Source organism: Zonotrichia albicollis, chromosome 15, assembly GCF_047830755.1.
Source record: "Zonotrichia albicollis isolate bZonAlb1 chromosome 15, bZonAlb1.hap1, whole genome shotgun sequence".
In the NCBI taxonomy this organism is placed as follows: domain Eukaryota; kingdom Metazoa; phylum Chordata; class Aves; order Passeriformes; family Passerellidae; genus Zonotrichia; species Zonotrichia albicollis.
Window position 1 is genome coordinate 595842 of NC_133833.1, and position 24653 is coordinate 620494.

Consider the following 24653-nt stretch of genomic DNA (forward strand, 5'->3'; position numbering starts at 1 on the left):
AAGAGAGAAAGAGAAAAAGAGAGAAAGAGAGAAAGAGAGAAAGAGAGAAAGAGAGAAAGAGAGAAGAGAGAAAGAGAGAAAGAGAGAAAGAGAGAAAGAGAGAAAGAGAGAAAGAGAGAAAGAGAGAAAGAGAGAAAGAGAGAAAGAGAGAAAGAGAGAAAGAGAGAAAGAGAAAGAGAGAAAGAGGAGAAAGAGAGAAAGAGAGAAAGAGAGAAAGAGAGAAAGAGAGAAAGAGAGAAAGAGAGAAAGAGAGAAAGAGAGAAAGAGAGAAAGAGAGAAAGAGAGAGAAGAGAGAAAGAGAGAAAGAGAGAGAAGAGAGAAAGAGAGAAAAAGAGAAAGAGGGAGTGGGTGTGAGGTGGGCTCTGCTGCACACACGGTGCCAGATTACTCATTTAATAGAGAAAAAAATATAATCTAATCCCTTTTGATGGTCTTTTGCGGTCTAAAACTATGTGAAAATATTTAACTTTCATCTGAAAACACATAAGGAAAGTTAATTTAATATATCGCTTAAAGAACAGGTCATTGTACACTCAACTCTGCCTTATTAAGGCATTAAGAGCTTAATTTTGGGCTTGAGCTGGGATCTGGGAGAGCAGAGCCATTCCCAGCCTCCAGGCTCAGCCCTGCAGAATCTCTCCATTAAAACATGTTAATATTTTATTAAAAAATATCAATTGAATATTGGCACTTTCAAAAACAGTGCAGAAAGTGCAGCTTGCCCTAGACTGAACTCAGGCTGTGCTGTTGCCTACAGATTTGGAGATGCTTTTCTTTCCTTATTATTTTCCCAGATTTAGAAAAGGTCTTTCCTGCGGCTTTCTGAAGGAGGTAGGATTCAGAACTGAATTGCTGTTGTAGGAATTTTAAATATTTGGGAAGTGCTCTGCACTGCTCGGTTCAGCCCATTGTTTTTGAGACCTGCCACGGTGGCAGATCCTGCACAGAACATTTTTGTCTCCTTCTGAAGATAGCATCAATCACGTCTGCTCCTGACAAGCCCTGAGGAGAGGAACATTTATCAGCATCTATTAGAACAGTCTAAAAAAATTCCAGAAATGACATTTCGTAGCGAGGGTATGATCCGGTTGGAAAATAGCAGAAGCTCGATGCTTTCCCTCAAGAATTCTGTGCTGCCTCCTTATATAGCTGCTGTCATCACACCCTCCCCACACCTCACTCCTCCTGCCTCAGCAGCTCCTTTTTATTTATCCCTTCCCACGTCAGCGCAGGGAAGGCTCCAAATGGGGACCCAGAGCCCCCAGCCCCGGGGGCTGAGCAGGATTTGGGGCTGAGCCTGAGCCCAGCTCTGAGCGGGCTGGGGAGGGTTTGGGGCTGAGCCTGGCTGGGCCCTCATCACAGACAACTTCTATGGAAAATCCTTTCCTTGGGATTGTTCCTCCTGAGAAGCTCAGAGGCCTCAGGAACAAAATGCAAACATTGATTATCTGCTGCTGTGGAATGCAACAGGTGCAGCTGTGATTGGGCTCATGTGGTTGTTTCTAATTAATGGCCAATCACAGCCCAGCTGTGTCAGACTCTCTGGTCAGTCACAAGATTTTATTTTCATTCCTTTTCTATTCTTAGCCAGCCTTCCAATGAAATCCTTTCTTCTTTTAGTACAGTTTTAATATAATATATATCATAAAATAATAAATCATGCCTTCTGAAACATGGAGTCAGCTCCTCGTCTTTTCCCCAGTCCAAGAACCCCTGTGAACACCATCACAGGCCCTGGCACAGGTGCCCAGAGCAGCTGTGGCTGCCCCTGGATCCCTGGCAGTGCCCAAGGCCAGGCTGGACACTGGGAGGTGTCCCTGCCATGGCAGGGTGGCACTGGGGGGGATTTCATGTCCCTGCCATGGCAGGGTGGCACTGGGGGGATTCGGGGTCCATCCCCCCCCCAGCCTGGGTTTGACTCTGAGCACACTGAGGCACAGCAGTCCCCGTGTCCCCCTGGCTGCCCCAGGGCATTGTGCTGTCCCACAGCAGGGGAATTGTCCCCAGGAGCCAGCCCAGCCCTGGGCACTGCTGCCCAGCACTGCCAGCTCTCCCCAGCACTGCCCAGACCCGCATCTGCTCCAATTTGACACCGCATGCATTTATCTGTAACAGTAAAATCAGCGGGGCCATTAAAGCCGATTATGTGCTAATAATTATGCAAATATTCCTTCAGTGAAACTATAAAAAATCTCATGAAGATTTAGCACATGGCTATTAGGGGAGAGGAATATGTGGCAAATGAAAGTGAAGATTGTCATTAAGTTTAAGGAGTTCAGGGAGTTTTTGGCTATAATTTAAATCCATGCTTTGGGACATCTTTGGGTTTAACCTGGAGGAGATGATTACTCATGGTGGTGCTGAAATACAGCTGCAGGATGGAAACCTGCCCTGCCTGGCACAGAGAGCTCACCAGCTTTGTCCTCTTAGAAAGAGCTGAAACACCATGCTAGGGCATTGTAAAAAGCAGAATAAGGTTCCAGCCCTGCAGGGAACCTCCCCACTGCTGTCCTGGGCACAGGGCAGGGCTGGGGGACCCCAGGTTTGGCTGCTCCATGCCCTGGGCTGGGCTGGGGCTGCAGGGACAGCAGGGAGCTGCCCAGGGGCCAGAGCACCCCTCTGGGGATGGAGGGATGAAATATGGGTGAGGAGCCCCCCAAAGGGGAGAATCCTGCTTTGTTTATTGAAGCTGGGCTCCCCATCCAGATAGAATTTGTCCTTTATGAAATTTCAACCCCCAGGGGCTCTGGAGGTGCAGGTTCTGCAGGGACAGGAGGGTCTCCAGGACTGATGGATCTATCCAACAGAAGGCTAAAAAGCAATTTATCATTATGCTTGGGCACAGTGATGGCAGAAACACAAACAACAACCCCAGCAAAGCCCCAGGGCTGCTGCCAGGGCTCATGGTCAGCAGGGGAGGGACCAGGTGTAATGGCTCCAATGAATGATAATCCATATTTTATGATATTAAATTTTATGTTATTCTACTTCATATTCATAATGATACAGATATAGATAGATAGATATAGATACAGACTTGTTCTCTTGGCCTAATGATGAAAATAAAAGCTCACAGCTCCATGAGCAGAGCCATTGGTTTTAGCACTGAACTAACATTCCCAACACATTATGCTAAAATTGCACATATTAGATGCCTTTATTGGATTTCAAAAATAATTGGGGCAGCTTAATAACAACTTCAACAGCAGAGGCAAGCCCGGAGAGAAAGCAGAACTCACCTTTTGGCTTCCAGGCGTCCAGCTGGGCCAGAGCAGGATGGAGCTCAGGCTGGGGGTGACTGGAGAGGGAGCTGTGGGTTCCTGATGGGGTCCAGGGGCACGGCTGGTGCCCCCAGCCATGGGCAGCCCTGTGCTGGCACTGCCCTGGCACTGCCCAGAGCTGGGAGCTGCTGCAAACCCTTCCCAGGCAGCGCAGGGGTTAAATCCCGAGCACAGGCTGCCCAAATTCCTTCTGCTCTCCAAGCAGAGTCTGCCCAAATTCCCTCTGCTCTGTGTGGCAGCAGCTCCCTGGCCACAGAGAGCACAAGCACAGCTTCCCCAGGCCCTGTCCTGAGAAAAGAATGAGAAACAATCCTTATCTTCACTTGCTGCCCCCGTTGTTGTGAGCATGTGGAATGTGTTAGGGAGATTTGTTTACCAAAGGGTGATTTCTTGACTGGCCACTGGTGATGGTGTTTGGATCCAAGGACCAATTGGGTCCACCTGTCTTGGACTGTCTGTAAGGGTGATGGGCTTCTCATTAAGTACAGTACAATAAAGTGATTGATCAGGCTTGGAATCATGGAGTCAGTGCTAATTATTGCTCCTTTGGGGATGCCTGGTTACAGCACTCACAGCCCCATTTCATGGGCAAATGGCCACTCACAGGGTCACGGACATCACCCCCCTTCAGCCAGCACTAAGTCCCCAAACCAGGAATCTTTTGCTCTGGTAAAAACCCAATAAAGTTTTCTAAAGGGTTTGGATGTGGCAGCCTGGTGTGGCACGGGCACAGCTGCCCAGGGATTTGGGAGGAGGAGGTTTTGGTACCTCCTGGCTGCTGCCTGCTGGCATCCCTGGGACAAAACAGCCCAAAGAGCTGTGCCTTGTTTTCTCCTCCCATAAATTGTGCATAATAATAAAAACACATCTGGAAAGATGCAAAATTTATGCCAGGGAGAGGATGTTTATAGTATTAATGGTTTTAGTGATTTTTTTTAACGAGCCTCTGATGAACCCATTTTTCTCAAGCTTTTCTTTGGGAGGGAGCTCATTAAGATGCAGTTTAATTGCTGCAAGTTTTGCTTTTCTTGCTGTGCTTTAAGAATCCTGAGCGTTTGGGGATTATTTTGGAGCCATTCGTGATGTTTGTGCCATGCCAGCCCTGCTGGGTGATTCAGTGTCACCTCAGAGCTGGGGCAGTGCGGGGCACACCTGGGACGGTGACAAGCTCAGGGCTCCTCTTCCCACGGAGCTCAGGGCAGGATTTCCATCATTTCCATTTCCATTTCCATTATTTCCATTTCCATTTCCATTTCCATTTCCATTTCCATTTCCATTTCCATGTTCTCTGTTTGGGAGAAGGATCCCCAGTGTGGCAGGGACAGGCTGGGAGCCTGCAGCCCCTGTGCCAGGCCAGTCTCTATAACTGCCCACCCAGACCACGCCAAACTCTGGTTTTGTCTTTGGTTGATTTTTATTTATCAATAAAACAATACTACAAAACATGGGAAACATCTGCATTAAGTACAGACTCGCTGATACCGCGCCAGTTTTTAACCTGCTGTATTTACAGAGCTCTCCCTCCAGGGCACGGGACAGGGGCAGGGCAGCCCTGGGGGAGAACTGGGGTGAGCAGGGGGAGAAGCAGGGTGTACAGGGGGGTTCTGTGCTGTCCTGTGACCCCCAAACCCAGGGGTGAGCAGGGAGTGAGCAGGGGGTGTCTGAGCCCCCCGAGCCAGCCCCAGCCCCTCTCCCTGCACAGGTTTGCTCTGGCCCTGGCACAGCACAGAGGGGTGGCTGGAGGATGCTCTGCAGCCCAGCCTTGCCCTCCCACCCCCCCTGCCCAAGGGAGCACCTCCTATGCTCGGGTTTGGGGCATGGCAAGAGTCCAGCCCCACCCTGGCAAGCCCACTGTGACCTGCAGGGTCCCCCCTCACCTGTCACTGTCACCTGCAGGGTCCCCCTCCCTGCCCCCCAGCCCCACCTGGTTCCAGCTGCTGGCCCAGCTCAGCACTGGGGTTAGGGGCTGTCCTGGGAGGGGGTCTCTCCTCTGAGAAGGCTTTGGCCAAGCTCTGGGTTTGTCTCTTGTGGCAGCAGCGGGCACAGAGCAGGGCCAGCCCAGGCCTGTGCTGCCCACCCTGCTCCCAGCCAGAGATAAATACACTTGAGGGGAGATAGATAGACGGGTAAATAGATAGATATTTCTATATATAAGCTCTCTTAATTATATAGTTGTAAGGCAGATTAAAATCATTTTCTGGAATCACCTGGTGCCAAAGGGAATCTCTCCTCCTTCCCATGCACATCACCCCGTGCTGCGTGGGGGAGGTAATTACATCCTCAGTAATTACTGTGCAGGTGTTCCACCCCAACACCCACTGCTCCTTCACATCTGCCCTGACACCAGGAGCAGCCAGTGCTCAGAACACCCAAAATCACCTTCCTGCTCGGAATGCCAGTGGGCAGCGTGGAGGTGAGCCCTGCTCAGCACTGAGGGCTGTGCTGGCTGCAGCAGGGCTGTCACCAGCCAGGCCACGGCACCAGGGCTGTGCTCCTGCCCTGGGAGCTGGCATGGAGCCTGGGAGCCAGCCCGGGCAGGGGAGAGGGTCCTGCAGCCCCCTGTGCCCAGCAATAGCAGGGTCCTGCAGCCCCCCTGTGCCCAGCAGCAGCAGGGTCCTGCAGCCCCCTGTGCCCAGCAATAGCAGGGTCCTGCAGCCCCCCTGTGCCCAGCAATAGCAGGGTCCTGCAGCCCCCTGTGCCCAGGAACAGCAGGGTCCTGCAGCCCCTCTGTGCCCAGGAACAACAGCAGGGTGCCCTCAGCCCCCCCACACCATCCCCAGGTCCAGACAGAGCTGCTTCATGGGGAGAAGCTCGTCCCAGAGCTGGGGGGCACTCCAGGGACACTGCAGATGCTGGCACAGGGCACAGGGTACAGGGCACAGGGCACAGGGCAGGGGCTGTGCCAGGACAGGAATCCTGGCACCACCAGGCTCGTGGCACTGCCAGCACTGGGCTGGGGCATCAGGGGAGCCCAGGGAGCGTCCCCTCAGCACTGGGGGACACAGACCCAAACCATGGGACAGGTACTGCAGCACCCAAACCCCAGCCTAAGGAAGCACCACATTGGGAAAATGCTGCATCCACCTCCTGCCCGGAAGGGGCCATTGCAAAGGGCTTCCTCCAGACCACAGCCAAGTACTGCAGATTAAAAACAGCAATAACCAACCCAGAAACAAACTGGGGAAACCCCAGTGCTTAGGAGGGAGGATAACACCCAGCCAGCCGGGAGGGAAGTGGTTACAGGAGTGTTGAACCCCTGTGGGCAAAAAGGCCTGGGTGTGTCCATGGATGCACTTCTGTGAGTGTGTGTGTGTGACTGCTGAGGGGCACCAACACCTTTATTCTGGTCTGTGCCCTCCCTGTGGGCACTCACTGTGAGCTGAGGGGCAAACAGCAGCTCCCAGTACAGCCATTCACTCTGAACTGGAGTGGCAAACAGCAGCTCCCAGTACAGCCCATTCCCTGTGACCTGCAGTGTCAAACAGCAGCTGTCTGCAGCTGTGGGCCCCAGCACCCCAGAGCAGGGCTGATCCCCCCATGCAGGGTCCCAGAGCCCCTGCCAGCTCCTGCCAGCCCCAGCCCCTTCCCCTCAGCTGCCTGCCTCTGAAAATGGCATTTCAGCACTTGTAGCCCAGCAGGGGCTGTCACCACCCTGCTCAGGGCACAGCTGTGACTTCATCCCTCCCAGACCTCTCTGGTTCCTGGTGCTCCCGGCACCAGGGAAATACAGCAGGCTAAAAGCTACAGGATTTGTTTCACACACCACAGTAGAAACAGTTACCGAGTTATATTTGTCAGAGTCACAGTAGTTGATGCATATTTGCTATTCACAGACTGCAGAATATTGCCAAGAACCTCACTGGTGGGACTGACAACACGGATACATGCATTCAGGTGAGACCATTAGCAAGGATGTCTATACTGTATTAAGCACATTCATTTTTTTAAACACCTTCCAGTAAAATCGATTCCTTTAAATTTGCAGTTAAAACTTTTTTTTGTTTGTTTCCACAATTACGCACAACTGTAAACAGTTTGACATTACACTTATGTACAAGTGAACCACGTTGGAGAGTCGAGAGGTAATTCGGTGGGTGCCACTTAACCTACATCAATGTGCAACAGGCTGACTGAGCCTCAGCAAAGTCATTTAGTGCTGAATGAGGTCCGAAAATGTAACGTGAGCAAGGCCCCAGGGACCCCAGGGCCCCCAAGCCCCTGTGCCTCCCTCTGGGCTGGGGATATTGCACTGGCAGCACCTCACACAGCCCAGGGCAGGGCAGGGACACCCCCGTGTCCCCATCAGCAGCACCCCGGGGCCAGCAGGGCCCTGCCCCTCTGCCTCCCCCCGGGCCTTTGCTCTGTGGAACTCTGGATCCGTGTTTGCTCGAGCATTGCTATAGTTTAAAATCTGCAATATCCTACTTAGAAACGGACTTTTAGCTAAGTGACATCAATGCCAAGAAAAATAAAGAATGTCTTTTTATAATATAAATAATTTAAAAGTGCTTTTTATTTTTTTTATTTTTTTATTGTTCTTTTACTATTAATCTACAAAACCCCGCTGGGGCATAAACTATCCATAAGACTGGACAATTATTTTGTACCATGATACACATGGGGCCTTGTGCATAAAGTACTCTGGAAGTCGAGCCCATAGTGACAGGGCTGGGGGCTTGGGGAGGGGGCTGGGGGCTCCTCCAGCCTTGCCAGGGCTGGGAGAGCAGGGGGACACGGCTGAGGGGCTCAGGTACGTGCTGGTCATTGCCAGGAAAAGCCAGCCCTGTCCTCTCCTCCAGCCCACAGCCTGCAAAGGAAATCAGTGATGGACTCACCAAGGACCCAAAGCGTTCTGCAGAGCCTGGGCAGCCCCTGTGCTGGGCGTGCAGGTGGGGCAGGGGGAAAGCACTTGGTGCCCATGGTCTGTGGCAATGACACGTCCTCTGTGTGTCCCGAGGGCTCTGAGTCCTGCTCAGGGGGCAAAGCCCCTGGGAATGGGGAATTCTGCCCTTGGGAGCTGAGCAGGGGTACCTGTGCAGCTGGGCATGGCGCCAATGCCAGTGTGCATGGCACCAATGCCACTGTGCATGGCACTAATGCCAGTGTGCATGGCACAGATGCCAGTGTGCATGGCTCTAATGCCAGTGTGGATGGCACTAATGCCAGTGTGCATGGCACAGATGCCAGTGTGCATGGCACTAATGCCAGTGTGCATGGCACAGATGCCAGTGTGGATGGCACCTGTGCCAGTGTGGATGGCACCAATGCCAGAGTACATGGCACCAATGCTGGGAGGGGATCTCAGGCCCATGGGGAGCTCACCCTCCTGCCCCCATCCCGCTGCCTGCAGGAGGTTTGGGTGCCCCTTCCTGAGCCACCACCCCAGCCTGAGCCACGGGGCCACCAGGAGCAGCCTGTGCACTCACACTGCCCTGCCCCAGCCTCCCAGGGCTGCTCTGCCCTGCCAGTGCCCCCAGCCCTGCCCAGCAGGGCACAGGGAGGTGCCCCAGGGGTGCTGAGCAGTGAGTGAGGAGGGAGAGAAGGAAGGGGAGCTCTGGGCAGAGCTGCTGACCCCTTTGGGGCTGTGAGAGCCCCCAGCACTGCCCAGGGCCCCCGTGTTCCACCTGCAGCCCCCCAGCCCCTCTGAGCAGCACAGACCCTGCCAGCACAGCCCCAGCTCTGCACAGAGCACTGCCAGAACAGCTGCCATGGGGTCACACCACAGGCAGGCCCCTCAGAGAGGCAGCAGAGCCCACACACACATGGGCAGAGCCCACACAAACACACACGGGCAGAGCCCACAAACACACAGAGCAGAGCCCACACAGCAGAGCCCACAGACACACACACACACACGGGCAAAGCCCACAGACACACACATGGGCAAAGCCCACACAAACACAATGGGCAGAGCCCACATAAACACACACATGGACAAAGCCCACACACACACACACACATGGCCAGAGCCCACACAAACACATGGGCAGAGCCCACACACACATTGGCAAAGCCCACACACACACACGGGCAAAGCCCACACACACACACATGGGCAGAGCCCACACACACACACATGGGCAGAGCCCACGCACACACATGGGCAGAGCCCACACACACACACACACATGGGCAAAGCCCACACACACACACACATGGGCAGAGCCCACACACACACACACATGGGCAGAGCCCACAAACACACAGAGCACAGCCCACACACACACACATGGGCAGAGCCCACACATGGGCAGAGCCCACACACACACACACACATGGGCAGAGCCCACGCCTGGCACTGCCCCATCCAGGCTGGGTGTCCTTGCAGGCTGGGCCTGACTGTGATCACTGAAGTTTAAGACCTTTATTTCTGTAGCACTGGAGAGCAATAACCATTCCATCTCAAACTGGAGACGTGAAGGCCACATAAATCAAACCCACTTGGGTGCTTTTCATTTGGTCTCATTTTCCCCCAGTGATTAATCACGGAGCAGTCCCGTGCCCCTGGGAACACACACACGCACACACACACACACACACACACACACACACACACACTCTCACACACATGCTCACATTCACACTCACACAAACACACTTACACACTCACACACAGACACACACACTCACACATACACTCACACTCACAAACTCACACTCACACTCTATCACCTGCTCCTCCACCCTGAAAAGCGCCAGGGGAAGGTCTGGGGTGCCAGCAGGATGTTTTATCTGCAGGCTTCTGCCAAGGAACAGAGGTGGCCTGTCCTGAACCCTGCTGAAATCCAGAGGACAGCTCTATCCGTTCCTGGTTCCTGCTTGGTGCCACAGCAAGGGGAGAGGGGTCCCAGGGGAACAAGGTGCAGAAAATGCAGAGTGGGGAGAGAAAAATGCTAGAAACTAACCATGAAATAAGTAAGCAGGGCCAGGTCTATGGAGCTTGTACAAATCATTGATTTCCGTGTGAAGATGTGCCCTTTGAGCCTGTGAGGAGAGGGTGGCACCAGAGGCTGAATTCCAGAGGCAGGGCATGTCCTGAGCCCCGAGCTGGCTCTGCAGCACAGACCCAGGAGGGCTGAGACTGTTCGGTGAGCATCTCCCAGCAGGGACCTCCTGCAGCACCCACAGAGGGACAGCTCGGGCAGGGACAGCTCCTCCTGCACCCGCAGCAGCCCAGAGGTGACCCCAGCCACCCATGCAGCCCTGCTCTGCAGCCCCTGCAGCTGCACTGCTGTGAGGGTTCCCCAGCTGCCGCGGGCTCCTGCCTGCCCACCCTCTGCACTCGTATTGCTTCCTTTTTTAGGGTGCACCGGACCCCAAACACGGCTGGGGGCTGCTGGAGACCCCAGGGTTCCCTGGCACCCCTGCCCAGCCCTGCAGGCACCGAGGATGCTCCTGGCTGGAGCTGCAGCAGGAGCACAGAAAGGACAGTGCAGGCAGCACTGCAGCTCCCACAGCAGTGTCTGGGCTGTGGGAGGGGAGCCTGGGACCTGCAGGACACTGACTGAGTCAGAGCTGAGTGATCTGTGCTACCAGCACTGCCCACACTTTATATTCATACATATACATATATATATAAACTCTTCTTCCTGTGCCTTTAGAGAAGAAATGATTGATCCCAAACCCTGCAGCTGGTTTGTTCCCAGCTGTGGCCTCCCCAGCTGGAGCGCTGCAGTGTTCTGTTCTTCTCCACGGCTGCCCCAACAGCCCGAGCCCCCTGCCCAGCCCTGGCTGTGCCCCTGCCTGTGCCAGCCCTGCCGGTGCCAGCCCCAACCCCTCTCTGGCCAGCCCGTGCTCCCTCCCCTGGCCCTTCCCCGAGCTCAGAGCAGTGCAGGAGCAGCCCAGCCCTTCCCACAGCTCCGGGCACATGGGCACAGAGTGTGCCTTGCTGCAGTGCCAGCAGGGCCCTGGCAGGGCTGGCACCACAGGAGGGGCTGCAGGGAGCTCCTGCAGGGCCGTGCTGCCCCTGGCACAGCCCTGCTCCCTCCTGCAGTGACAGCTCTGAGCCCCGGGGTGGGCTGGGGGCGTTCTGGGGCTGAGGGGCTGCAGTGCCCGCGGCCCCTGCCAGCTGGGACAGCCCCTCCTGGCACACAGCCCTGGCACCTACGGGAGCCAGCACCTCCACAGGGCCCCCACAGCATCCCCACACAGCCCAGAGCATCCCCACAGCATCCCCACACAGCCCAGAGCATCCCCACAGCATCCCCACACCGCCCAGAGCCATCCCTGCAGCTTTCCACACCTGTAACAGCCGAGAGCCGTGGGGAGCAGGGAGGGACACAGCATCCCAACCAAACAGAGTATTTCACTGATGGTAACACAAACGCAGAGACTGCACCCTGCTCTCCCCAGGAACACATTCACAGTGCCCCAGGGAGGGGAAGGACGGGCAGGGGGAGAGGAGAGAGACAGGGAGATGGATTCATACTGTTCAGCCCTCAGAGGCCTGGAGGAGAAAAGGGACATCCACAGACTAAAAAAATGCTCTTTTCTGAGAAAGTGCAGTTATAAGGAGAGAGCCAGAAAATCTTTAAGCAATATATATTGATATATATATACATATATATATACACAGAGATATATATACACACATATATATATGCACATATATAAATACACATGCTTAAACTGCGGGGCAGGGCTGGGCTCTGTGCTGTGCTCCTCCCTGCAGGCACACGGGGTCTGAGCAGGCTGCAGAGGGCACCGAGCCCTGCCCACCCTGCCCTGCCCTGCCCTGCCTGCTGGGGCCACACCAGCGTGCCCTGGCTGTGCCATTAAGGTTTTCAGCTTGTGTAAGACTCGGAGTTTACAAACAAAAGCGTTTGTCATTGTGCTTCCAGGACTGCAGAGAGATCGCTCCCCTACCACTAGAAATGTTAAGGTGAAGGAGGCAAGTTAGGCAGTACTAGAGATGGGTTTGGTTTTGGCGACCTAACACACAGTTATTACTGGGAGTTGCCGTTGTGTCCCTTGGCTCTGGCTCTGGGTACGGGGCCGTGCCTCTGCCCACCCTGATCCTACAGGTGGTACTTGCGCAGCAGTTCCGATTGCCAGGGGTGCTTCCTCTCAGGAAACCTGTCTGGGATTTTGATCTTGAGGAAATCCTGGATGCATTTCTCCAGCTCCTCCTCGATGGAGAGCTTCTCCTTCACGGCCTTCTTCTTGCTGGCGTTGGACTCGCGGGAGCCGGAGGTGAGAGTCCGGAGCAGGTCGCTCTTCCTGCGGCTCTCGGCCTGCTGCAGCAGCTGCACTGGGCCCTTCTTGGCCCTGTCCAGAGTCTGGATGTTGGGCTGGCGAGTCACGGGCCCGCAGATGACGGTCTCCTGCGGGGAGCTGGCCTCGGACTGGCTGTCGCAGCTGGACGTGGACAGCTCGTTGCAGGACGTGCCGCTCTCGCCCTCCTTGTCGCCCTTGCCGTTCTTGCAGCAGCAGTCGCAGTGCGACGAGGACCAGCGGGAGGGCTCGCCTGCAGGCACAGAGAGAGGGGTTAGGGCAGCTCGGGACCCCTCACACCCCAGGACAGGCTGCTGAGAGTCCCCCCGGGCTGGCAGGGCAGCCAGGGCCACAGGGACCCGCACAGGGACCTTCCCTGGACATCAGCACGCAGTGCTGGCACGGCTCCCCAGGACCAGCAGCAGATCCCCTTAGCCTGGAGATACCCAGGACCAGCAGCAGATCCCCTTAGCCTGGAGCTCCCCAGCACCAGATCCCTGTTACCCTGGAGCTCTCCCAGACCAGCACCAGATCCCTGTCACCCTGGAGCTGCCCAGGACCAGATCCCCATTACTCTGGAGCTCCCAGGAGCAGATCCCTGTTAGCCTGGAGCTCCCCGGACCAGCACAGCAGATCCCTGTTACAGCCTGGAGCTCTCCCAGCAGTAAATCCCTGTTACCCTGGAGCTCCCCCAGACCAGCAGTAGATCCCTGTTAGCCTGGAGCTCTCCCAGCACCAGATCCCCTTAGCCTGGATCTCCCCAGGACCAGATCCCTGTTACACTGGAGCTGCCTGGACCAGTACAGCAGATCCCTGTTACCCTGGAGCTCCCAGGAGCAGATCCCTGTTAGCCTGGAGCTCCCCGGACCAGCACAGCAGATCCCTGTTACAGCGGGTCCTTCCCCGGCAGAGCCCGGCAGGGAAGCCCAGCACAGTGACAATTGACAGTTCCCATCCTGCAGTGCAGGGTGGAGGCTGCTCTCCAGCTGGAGCCCTGCCCAGCCGCAGCAGTCCGTGACCAGGGCAGAGCTGGCAGCGGGCTCAGCTGTGGGACTCAGGTGACTTTTGCTGCCCCAGAGCCCCATCGAGAAATGGGGAAAGGAGAGAAAAAGAGAAATAGACGTTGGAGCCAATTGAGAGCCCCTGAGGCCAGGGGGCAGAGCCTGGGGAAGGGGCTGTGGGCACTGGGAGCCCCCCTGGCACTGCCCTGCTCTCCTGCGCCTCCATCCTTACCAGGAACACAGAGCACACAATTTACAGGAACAGGCAGAAAACCAGAAGCCAGGAAGCCTCCTCACCTCCTCCCTCCTCTTCCCTGTCAATGATGAAGGAGTCTCTCAGTCTGGAGCTGCAGGGCCACTCTCATTTACAGACTCACTTCAAAGCTGCCCTGTGTCTCCTCTGAAAACAGTCAATAATGGCTAAACTGGATTTTTTTTATCCATTTCTAGGCTTGGACAAAGGCATTATGAGCTGAGCTCCTGTAGAACCCTGACCCACGTGCCCTGAGAGCAGTTGCAGGAGCTGTGTGGATTGCAGCATCTCCTCACTGCAGCTGGTGACAGCAGCGGGACAGCTCTGAGGGCTTTGTTCCAGCTGAGGAACAGAGCTCAGACTGTGCCTCGAGCCCCAGACAGACCCCAGAGCCCCCTGCAGGGGCCCAGGGCACTGCTGGGATCAGCAGTGAGCTCTGCAAGCCTGCACAGAGTGCCCAGGCCATGGACACCCTTGTCCCAGCTGGGGCTCACAGGCTGTCACACCATGGTGTGGGATGGAAGGGATGTTTGTGTCATTGCAATGCCCCTGCCATGGGCACGGAGGACACCCCCATGGGCAGGCACAGCTCCAGGGATGGGACAGGCACAGTGCCCAGGGCCGTGGGGCAGCAGGAGGGATGCAGCCGAGGTGGCAGCGGGGCACAGGGACCCACCGGCTGCCATCAGGCACAGCTACAGCGCAGACTTCATTAGCACAAAGCAAGGCTTTTATAAGTCAATTAAGCCCTATTAGATGCTAATTTCTCGTAATGAATATTCACCAACAGTGGGCACAGCACGGGTGTGGCGGGAGACTGGAAGGATTTGCCCCAGTGACTGGCTCTGTTGGTGCCCAGGTACCATGGCACAGGTGCCCCAATAACCACCATGTTGGTGCCATGGCTCAGGTGGGTGGGAGCTCTGTCGGTGCCCAGGTGCCATGGCACAGGTGCCCTAATAACCAGCATGTTGGTGCCATGGCTCAGGTGGGTGGGAGCTCTGTCGGTGCCCAGGTGCCATGGCACAGCTGCCCCCATAACCAGCGTGCTGCTGCCATGGCACAGCTGGGTGGGCGGCTGGGTGGGAGCTCCAGGGCTGGGCAGGGCCCGCAGGAGCCTCTGCTGCCCACGGGTGCCCAGGATGCCAGGGCAGTGCCCGGCTGCGGCGGCACACACACACACACACACACAGCCAGGCCGAGGGGATTGAGGAACCATCGGGATCCACCCCCGTGCCCGCAGGAGGATGAGGAGGGGCCGAGCCCCAGCACAGCGGCAGCGAAGGAGCAGCGGCTGCCTTAACCACAGCTCCCTTAATTAATGTCTAAATGCTTTGAGATTCTTAGATAAAAGTGGCTAATTAATTCTGGCCTGGCTTTCCTGCTTCCCTCCCTGATCTCAGCACATTCCTCTCCCAGTGCCCTAATTATAATAATTATTATTAGAAGTTTCTGAAGCGGCAGCAGAGCCTCTGATGTATAATTGACACATGAGCCAGCAGCCACCCAGCTTTCCCCTTCTCCTCTCCCCCTTTCCAGCCAGACTGCAGGGAGGGAATGGGAAATCCCTGTGCAGGAGCACAGACAGACAGACAGACAGACAGATGCTGTGAGAGAGCCGGGGAGCAGCTGGGGTGGAACCAGAGTGACAGAAACCAGGGAAAGGTTTCCATGGTGGGAGAGGGGCCAGGGCCTGCCCCGGCCCAGACACCTCTGGCCGGGGTTGGGGACGCTGGGCCTGGGATGGAGAGCCCAGCACAGGCAGTCCTGGGGCCCAGGGCAGGGCTGGGACGGTGTCACGGCTGGGAGGGGACAATGTCCCCAGGCAGCAGCTCAGACACATCTGCTGCCCGTTTTTGAGGCACTCAGGGATATTTTCTGTACCCAGATGCTCATTTACCTCCCCGTGTGTGTCTGTACCAACCTCCCAGCCTGTGATCATCCCTTGAGCCATTTCCTACTGTTCTCAATCCACTCTGCTCCATTTATGTTGTCCTCTTACCTTTCATCCCTGCTCCTTCTGCTTTGGGGCTTTGCTGTTGGTTTGATTTATTTCTGTTCCATGCTCCTTTTCTCCTCCTGTCCCATGACTTTCCCCTCTGCTCTGGGTTCTGCTGCCTCCCCCTCCCTGTCTGTGCCCTGCTGGGGCCGATGGCAGCGGCTGGTGCCCGTTTGAGCAGTGAGTGCCCAGTGGGCAGGGCTGGCAGGGGGAGCTGACACACCCCGGGCACCGAGGGCTCCAGGATCTGTCCTGGCAGCAGCACGGGCACCCCGGGATTTATTTGCTTTTATTTGCTTTTAGGATCAAGCATCTGCAGTAAAACCTCAGTGAGAGACAATCCTGGGAAGGACTTGGCAGGGACATCGCTGGTCTGAGCCCTCCCAGATGTTCAGAGGCAGCAGGGACAGGGGAGAGGGATCAGGAGGGAACTGGGGAGGAAGGAACCAAGGAAGGAACAGGCAGAGCCTGTGGCTGTCCCAGCCCCCTGAGGCAGCTCACAGAAATCTCACCCTTCTGGGGGCAGCTGGGGACGCCTGCATGCTGCCATCTGATTTGAATTCAATTGAAATTGAAATTAAAATTTAACATTTCTAGTTCAAAGTGTTTTCCATTTCAATATCCTGAGCTTGCCAGCCCAATATAAAGCCCAGAATTGCTCCCTGGTCTGTCTTGCTCTTGCACAGTGATTTCCAGCCAGGGCCCAGCACACACACACTTCCATCAGGAGGCTCCCAGCACATTGCCATTTCACTCCTGCAATCTTCCCTAAAACACTTGCTTCTGGAAGTGAACTGCTGCGAGAGTACCAAATTTGTTTGAAAATAAAAATAATTTCCCCAAATGGTGAAGAAAAAGAGACCTGGTGTTAAAATACCAGAAGGCATATCAAATGAGCCAAAATATTTATGTAGGGATCTTCTCAAAGTAACATGTGATGGAGTTGGAATTTGGAGAGAAGGAGGGAGCAGGCTGGAGTGTGAGCAGCAGGACAGGAGCACAGCAGGGTGGGAGCAGCTGCTGCTCATGGCTGGGGGCTGTGGGACCCCAGGCTGACAGAGAGCTCCTCATGGTCACCCCATGCCCTGGGGTGAGCAGGGAACATTGTGGGCTCTGCTGGTGCCCCTGGGCTGGGATACCTGCACAGCCAAGCCTGCCCTGTGAGCAGTGCCCGGATAACCCAGGTGTGAGCAGTGCCTGCATAACCCAGGTGTGAGCAGGACCTGGATAACCCAGGTGTGAGCAGTGCCTGAAGAACCCAGGTGTGAGCAGTGCCTGGATAACCCAGGTGTGAGCAGTGCCTGGATAACCCAGGTGTGAGCAGTGCCTGCATAACCCAGGTGTGAGCAGTGCCTGGGGAATAACCCAGGTGTGAGCAGTGCCTGGGGAATAACCCAGGTGTGAGCAGGACCTGAATAACCCAGGTGTGAGCAGCACCTGAATAACCCAGGTGTGAGCAGTGCCTGAGGAATAACCCAGGTGTGAGCAGGACCTGAATAACCCAGGTGTGAGCAGTGCCTGAGGAATAACCCAGGTGTGAGCAGGACCTGAATAACCCAGGTGTGAGCAGTGCCTGAGGAATAACCCAGGTGTGAGCAGGACCTGAATAACCCAGGTGTGAGCAGTGCCTGCAGGAATAACCCAGGTGTGAGCAGCACCTGAATAACCCAGGTGTGAGCAGTGCCTGCAGGAATAACCCAGGTGTGAGCAGTGCCTGCATAACCCAGGTGTGAGCAGTGCCTGCAGGAATAACCCAGGTGTGAGCAGTGCCTGCATAACCCAGGTGTGAGCAGTGCCTGCAGGAATAACCCAGGTGTGAGCAGGACCTGAATAACCCAGGTGTGAGCAGTGCCTGCATAACCCAGGTGTGAGCAGTGCCTGCAGGAATAACCCAGGTGTGAGCAGTGCCTGGGGAATAACCCAGGTGTGAGCAATGCCTGCATAACCCAGGTGTGAGCAGCATCTGAATAACCCAGGTGTGCGCAGTGCCTGAGGAATAACCCAGGTGTCAGCAGCATCTGAATAACCCAGGTGTGAGCAGGACCTGCATAACCCAGGTGTGAGCTGTGCCTGCATAACCCAGGTGTGAGCTGTGCCTGCAGGAATAACCCAGGGCTGCTGGCTCCCCTGCCTGGTGCTCCCCTTTCCCAGGATGTGAACAGAAACAATATTTAACCATCAGGACTGAGGCATTTCAGTGCATTTTCCTCTGGGAAAATGCTGATATATGAAAACCTGGCACTTCAGCTTTCCCTGCCCACAGCATTTGCTCTTTCTGTTCTGCCAAGCAGCTCCAGCTTGGGTGAGTTTGGAGCACAGGGAACTCACAGCTGCCACTGTTTGCATCTTCCTTGCCTCCTCAAATTTAAGACTTTTTGGGTATTTCTTGATTCATCAATGCCATATTAACCCAGCACCTTAACACAGCCTTTCCTTTTGCTCTGTGCTACTTTCAGTTTCTGCTCAAGACCTTGAAAGTGAAGTTTGATGAGAGGCAGCAGTCTGGGCTGAGGAGCAGGGGTTCCCTGTCCTCCCTGGGTGACCCTGGCCCTGCAGGGGCACACACAGAGCCAACCCCAGGGAGGGATCAGGATCATGGGCCGAACCTGTTCTCAAGGGAGACCCTCCACCCATGCATTAACCAAAGCACAGGTAGGAGCACACTGTATGGATGATCACAAACAGGGCCCTGAGGCTGCCCCAGCTCTGGAACTGCTGCCAGGAGCTTTGCAGCAATGCAGGGTGAGGGCAGGGCCAGCCCAGCCCTGGCCATGGGCACTGCCAGGGCTGGGAGCCCACAGTGCATGGGCGCTACAGGGATATTTCCACACCTGGATGGAGCCCCCAGTTCACATGAAATGAGCCCCACTTTGGACACTTGCTTTAATTAGCAAAGCCTGAGAGTTTATTGCTCCTGCTTCTCAAAGACCTGTGTGAGAAACTGCTGACAGATGGCTGTGGTGATGTGGGAGCCAGAATTCTTGAATTTTTGGAAATTAGAGCTCATGAAGTCAGAAATGCTCTGGAGATCCGAAGCTATCATGTCAGCCTATGTTGTTCCAATTAATTGCAATCAATTGCTAATTGAGAGCTATTTTAAGACTTGTCATTACCCAGAACATAATGGAGAATAAATTGCGTGTTCCCCTTTACCCCACCACAAATGACATCAGTGCAAGGAGATCTCAGCAAACAGGGGAGGAAGAGGAGCAGAGCCCTGATTTGCTCCTGTCCCTTGGGCAGGTGAATGGCACAGCAGCTCTGGGCTCACAGGGGAAGGGACGAGGGCTGGGATGGGGGCACAGGCAGGGCTGGGATGGGGGCACAGGCAGTGAGGGATGAGATGGGGGCACAGGCAGCTCCTGGGCTCCCCCCAACACTCACTGACACTGCTCTGTTTAATGAGCTGCAGCTCAGTTTTCTCCAGATCCCTCCCAAGCCAAGCTCTGTTTCCATGCCAGCCCTGGGGACAGGAATCAGCGCTGGGATGGGGGCAGCACTTTGGTTTTGGTTACAGGGCCCCAATCCTGACAGAGCTGTTCTGGTGTAAGAATGCAATGAGCTCAGTTACAGGGCCCCAATCCTGACAGAGCTGTTCTGGTGCAATAAGCTCAGTAAGTGCCCAGCAGCAGGCTGGGCTGTGCTGCAGAGCTGGGCAGGCAGCCCTGCAGGGACAGGGACAGGGACAGGGCTCAGGGACAGCCAGGCTGTCACTCACTGTCACCCTGGCTCCAGCCTGACAGGCCAGTCCCTCGTGGCACGGAGGGAAATCCCAGGCTGAGATAACCAGCTCTTCAGCGAGGAGCTTCTGCTAGCAGCCAGCCAGTAAGGTGGGTTTAACCCAGCTGTAGTTCTGCTGTCTTTGCACGGCATTTTACTCTGGATACAGTTGGAACAAACCCAGCTCTTCTTTTCAAAGGCCCAAGTTTCACTGTTTCCCCCCAATGATTTAATGCCATACTCTCTTCCCTTTCATCTCCCACCTGGTCCTCATCCCCACTACAGATAAATCTGTGTCTCCTTGACCCTGCTGTGGCCTCTGTGTGCCACCACCACATGGAGAAATTCACCCCTTTCACCTCTTGTCTGTTCTGTTCTTGCAGTCGCTCCACTTTCTCCTCTCTCATCCTTTACTCTCAGTATCAAGTGATCTGCTATTCTTGGAGCATCCTCCCGCTGTCCTTTTGTCTCTGCTCCAGTGCTGTTCCCAAAAGTCACCCTGGCCAGGAGCTGCTCCCAGGGCTCCTTGGGCAGCCCTCCTGGGCTCTGCAGTCCCCTTCTCCTCAGGGCTGCAGCTCCCTTCCCTTCCCTTCCCTTCCCTTCCCTTCCCTTCCCTTCCCTTCCCTTCCCTTCCCTTCCCTTCCCTTCCCTTCCCTTCCCTTCCCTTCCCTTCCCTTCCCTTCCCTTCCCTTCCCTTCCCTTCCCTTCCCTTCCCTTCCCTTCCCTTCCCTTCCCTTCCCTTCCCTTCCCTTCCCTTCCCTTCCCTTCCCTTCCCTTCCCTTCCCTTCCCTTCCCTTCCCATAACTGAGCTGTATAACAGGGCTAGCAATCAATAATTAAGCTTTATAACAGGCAGTGAGCTGTTAAACACACAACTGAAGTGACTCTGCTGAAAAAGGCTGGAGGTGGGAGGAGTTTTGTCGAATTTAAAGCAAATATTGCTAAAGGTGAGTGAACGCAGCCCTGCTGCTCCCCTGGCAGCTCAGGGCTGGCTGGGCAGGGTCCAGGGAGGAGGGGATCCACTGCCAGGCTGGGCGGAGCCCCCAGAGGGGTCTGGGGTCTGCAGGCTCCCCCATCCCTGGCACTCCCACCCAGCTGGCACAGCTCAGTGCCCGTGCTGGATGCCACGTGGAGGGTGGCAGAGGGGCACTGCAGCCCTGCCAGCTCTGCCAGGGGCACCCAGGCCTGGAAGAGACTCTGTCCCACCTGCCCTGGCCGAGCCCCGTGTGCAGCCCCCGAGCACACCTGCCCAGGTGACCGAGCCCCTGCAGCCCCAGCCCACCATGAGCTGTTATTTCTGCCCTGCCTCGTTCAGCCCCGAGCTGGCACTGCCCCGGGCTGGCTGGCAGGGCAGAGCCAGCAGGGCAGCTGCTCCTGGCTGGCACAGGGACATGATGGATGTCCCCATTACAGAGGGACACGGACCGTGGCTGCTGCACCTGGGCACAGGGACGGGGCAAGGGCAGCAGAGCAGCCACGAACGGCTCTGCTGAGACACCCAGCTGAAAGAGATGCCTACGAAAACAATTGCTTTGGAAATTACTGCCCTCCTTCCTGCCCAAAGCCGTTACTGATCTCCTAATTGGAGGCTGCTGTGAGGGGAGCATCAGCCTCCTCCCCAGGCACGGAGGGGTCGGACAGGGGAAAATGGACCCAAGTCCTCCAGGGGAGGTTCAGGTTGCATTGCTGGGAGAATTTCCTTACTGAAAGACTGGTTAAGCATTGCAGCAGGCTGTCCAGGGAAGTGCTGGGGTCCCCATCCCTGGAAGTGTCCCAGGCCAGGCTGGATGGGGCTGGGAGCAACCTGGAATAGTGGAAGGTGTTCCTGCCCACGGCAGGGGTGGGAACAAATTCATATTTAAGGACCCTTCCAACCCTGTGGATTTACTTAAGTAAATCCAACCCAAACCCAAACCGTGCTGGGGTTCTGTGGTTCTGCAGGCAGGGTTGCCCAGCAGTGCCCAGCAGTGCCACAGGGCATTCCCAGTGGGTTTATCCCCTGGGATGACAGTGGCATTTCCCCCGGCCACAGGCACTGACAGACAGCTCGGGCCTGGCTGCCTCTGCCCCAGCCCCAAAGCAGCTGCATTTTGCTGATCAGCTCCTGAGGATGAGCCTGTGCTCTGGCAGAGGCAGCAGAGGGAACTGCTGTGGGGCAGCGGTGCCAGCCTGGAGCAGCAGGGACATGGGGACAGTGGCTCGTGCCCCTGCCCGGGCTGCCCGTGCCCAGCTGCCCCTTCTCCTTCCCCTTCTCCTGCCCCTGCTCCTGTCCCTGTCCCTGCCATAGAACAAGGGAGGGCTGAGGGCCAGAGAAGCCTCTGGTGATGGAGTCCCTGGAGCATGATGACCATCAGAGCCGCTGCTGCTGGCAGAGGAAGGCAGGGATGCTCCGAGCCCTTGGAGCTCCACAGGTGAGCTGAGCTCTGTGTTGGGAAGGGAGGGATGCTCAGAGCCCTCTGTGGGAGCACAGGTGGAGCTGGGCTCTGTGCAGGGCTGGCACTTTCCTGGGACTATCAGATATCCCTTTCCACAGGGGCACAGGCTCCATTTTTATGAGCTATTTAAGACACCCTCTCTGGAAGTTTTCTTATTTTTTCCCTGTCTGAAGCTCATAAACTGGGTTTCTGCTCTACAGAGATAAATTTGATTTATGTGAGAAACATTCCCAGGCACAGTGGGCTTTGCCTTAAACCCCGTATCTCGCTGTTCAGCGGTGCTGTGGCTTAGCTTGGTTTATTTTCTATCCTCTAAGTGGTGAATTGAACTTTCAGAAATGAATGGCTTGCTTTATCTGATTTAGCATCTTGAGCAAAGCACTTTTGCATCAAATAAACGCAGGCAGTGGGAGACCCTCCAGACACCACTTTATTCCAAACATTTTCAGCACCAGTTTCAAGACCAATTAAGTTTCCCACGCCTGGGCAATCCTAAATGCTCTGGGATCAGAAGCTTTCCCCTTCTCAGAGGGTTGGAGGGGGTGAGGAGGGTGCTGAGCCAGGCAGGGACCGAGGGCCCCCAGCTCCCTGAGCTCCCCTCGTGCAGCATCACCCAAAAGCACCTGGGGCCTTCTGCCTGGGCAAGGGCTGGGAAGGATAAAAGCAGAGGGCAGGTGAAGCTCAGGTGCCCCTTTGCTTTGAATTCACACAGGGCTGCAGGGAGGGGATGGGCAATTCCTGAACGTGGAACAGGGCAGGAATAGGGAGGACATTTCCAACCTCAGGGGTTCTGGGATTTGACTAAGCAATGAAGGTAATTACAGAAGGTGGATTCACGGGTGGTGTCCAACACCACCAAGAAATGAGCTAATCACACCAATTGCTCCAGATATTTCCTTTCCCTCCTGCACCCTCCTGGGCCCTTTTGCCATCAAATCAGCCACAGAAATGAATTTGGTCAGGGAAGGAGCTTGCTAAGGAGTGAGGCAGCTCAAGAAAGCACAGAACCCCAGCAGGTCCTTCCAGCCCACGTCCTGACAGACAGACTGAGCCCCAAGGGGGCTTTCACTGTTGGGGAAGGGTGAAACCCCAGCAGCCCATGGTTTAAAAGCCCTCCCTCAGCTCTCCTCAAGCCAGCCCCAGCCATAAGGAGATGGCCTAGAGCTTGTTTTTGGGAGTCATTTCTGGATGCTGACACTGGGAGCAGCTGCTCAGGTCTCACCCATTGCTTTATTTCATCTTTATCTGGTGAACACCAAATGCTGCAGCCCAGTTCCTCTGCTGGGGGAAGATGAATTGCACTGTAAATGCGGGTGTGCCCTGCTGGTCAAGAGGCTCATTGTGGTGGTTTATGGCCATTATTTACTGACCAGCTGCGAGGTCGGAGTCTGACCAGGCTGGAGCCCCAGGGGGACACGCTCAGCCCTGGGGTGCAGGGTCTGGCCCCAGGGAATGCAGCAGCCCCATGCCAGCAGCCCTGATGGGACAGCCACAGCCCAGCAGCAGAGAGCCCTGTGTCAGCACACGGGTGGGAGACTGGCTTTTGGCAAATATAAAAATGAGTAGTGTATGTGTTGTGTTAGAAAGTGATGCTGTGTTAATTCTCTTAAGTAGTGTGTTAAATACAGTTTTGGGTTATAACAAAATGTTAAAATTGAAACTGTGCTATGTGAGATACTTTTTCTAAAGAAAGGACTCACAGTGAGACAGCAGCCACAGGACACCTGAATCTTTCAGAGAAAGAGAATTTATTGCTCCATTATCAGAAGAAACAAACTTCTTCCTGCCTTGCTCAGCCCTGAAGAGCTGTCAGGATTCAGAGGAAGAAGCTGACACTGCCCAGACAGAATCCTGTGTTTGAATGGAATTTATGCATCATGGATGGGGTGTATGAATATGCAACAGGTTATTGTTTTTAAGGGTAAATCTTCTGTTAATGTGAGGCCTTTTTTTGGGCTTGTGCTGCCCAGAAAAGGTACCTGGACATCCGTAACTCTATTGTCTCATATTGTCCTAATTCAAATTGTCCAAAATTTTTATTACTCTAATTATATTGCTATTTTTATAGCCATTTTATTACTAATAAACTTTTACAATTTTACAAACGAGTGATTGGTGTTTTTCTCAGGGCAGCCCAGCAGGTTTGTGCCAGGAAGAAGCCCCTTTTGTACCCGGGAGCCTCGAGGGGTCTGGGGTGCTCCTGGAGGGCCTGCCAGGGTTCATCTGCTGGCTGGGACTTCATATTGTGTTTCTCTCTCACGTTTAACCTATTGCCTTCAGAAAATGGAACAAACTCTTACTCAACGTGGGAGATTAATCTGTAACACAGAATATTTAATTAATAGAGTGAAATTTCATTTCATGGGTGCTTGCATTTGTGCTGTGATAAGCAGTACCCGGAGATCTGGGATTCACCAGTGACAAAGGAACCGTTCGTCTGCATCGCAGTGAGGCACAGCAACCACCCAAGGAGCGTTTTGGCACGGGCTGAAATGTTTGCTGTATTAGCCCTGTACATGAATCATTTACAGCTAAAGGTCTGTCTCGTTGCCATCACCAAATCAAAAGCCATTTGCTCTAGTTATGATATCACAGTGACAGCTTGGCTCCGGCAGCTCCCACCCTGCCAGCTGAGGGATTTCACTGAGTTCAGGAGATTTCTCTTACATATTAAACAACAAATGGAATGAAAAGCAGCATCAGCAGTGTCTGGGGCAGAGGCTCCTGTTTGGCTGGGGTCAGTCCCACTTT

At 55.0% G+C, this 24653-nt stretch overlaps 1 protein-coding gene across 2 annotated transcripts in view; it reads right to left on the reverse strand.

Annotated features, from left to right (window-relative positions):
* Positions 1-4676: 4676 nt before the first annotated feature.
* The window catches only part of KCTD16 (potassium channel tetramerization domain containing 16), a 57296-nt gene continuing 37319 nt past the window's right edge, over positions 4677-24653 (reverse strand). For both annotated transcript variants that reach the window (XM_074552523.1, XM_074552522.1), the window contains exon 3: positions 4677-12747. In XM_074552523.1, the coding sequence (XP_074408624.1) occupies positions 12299-12747 (449 nt within the window). In that variant the 3' untranslated portion in view covers positions 4677-12298. The remainder of the gene's footprint in view (positions 12748-24653) is intronic.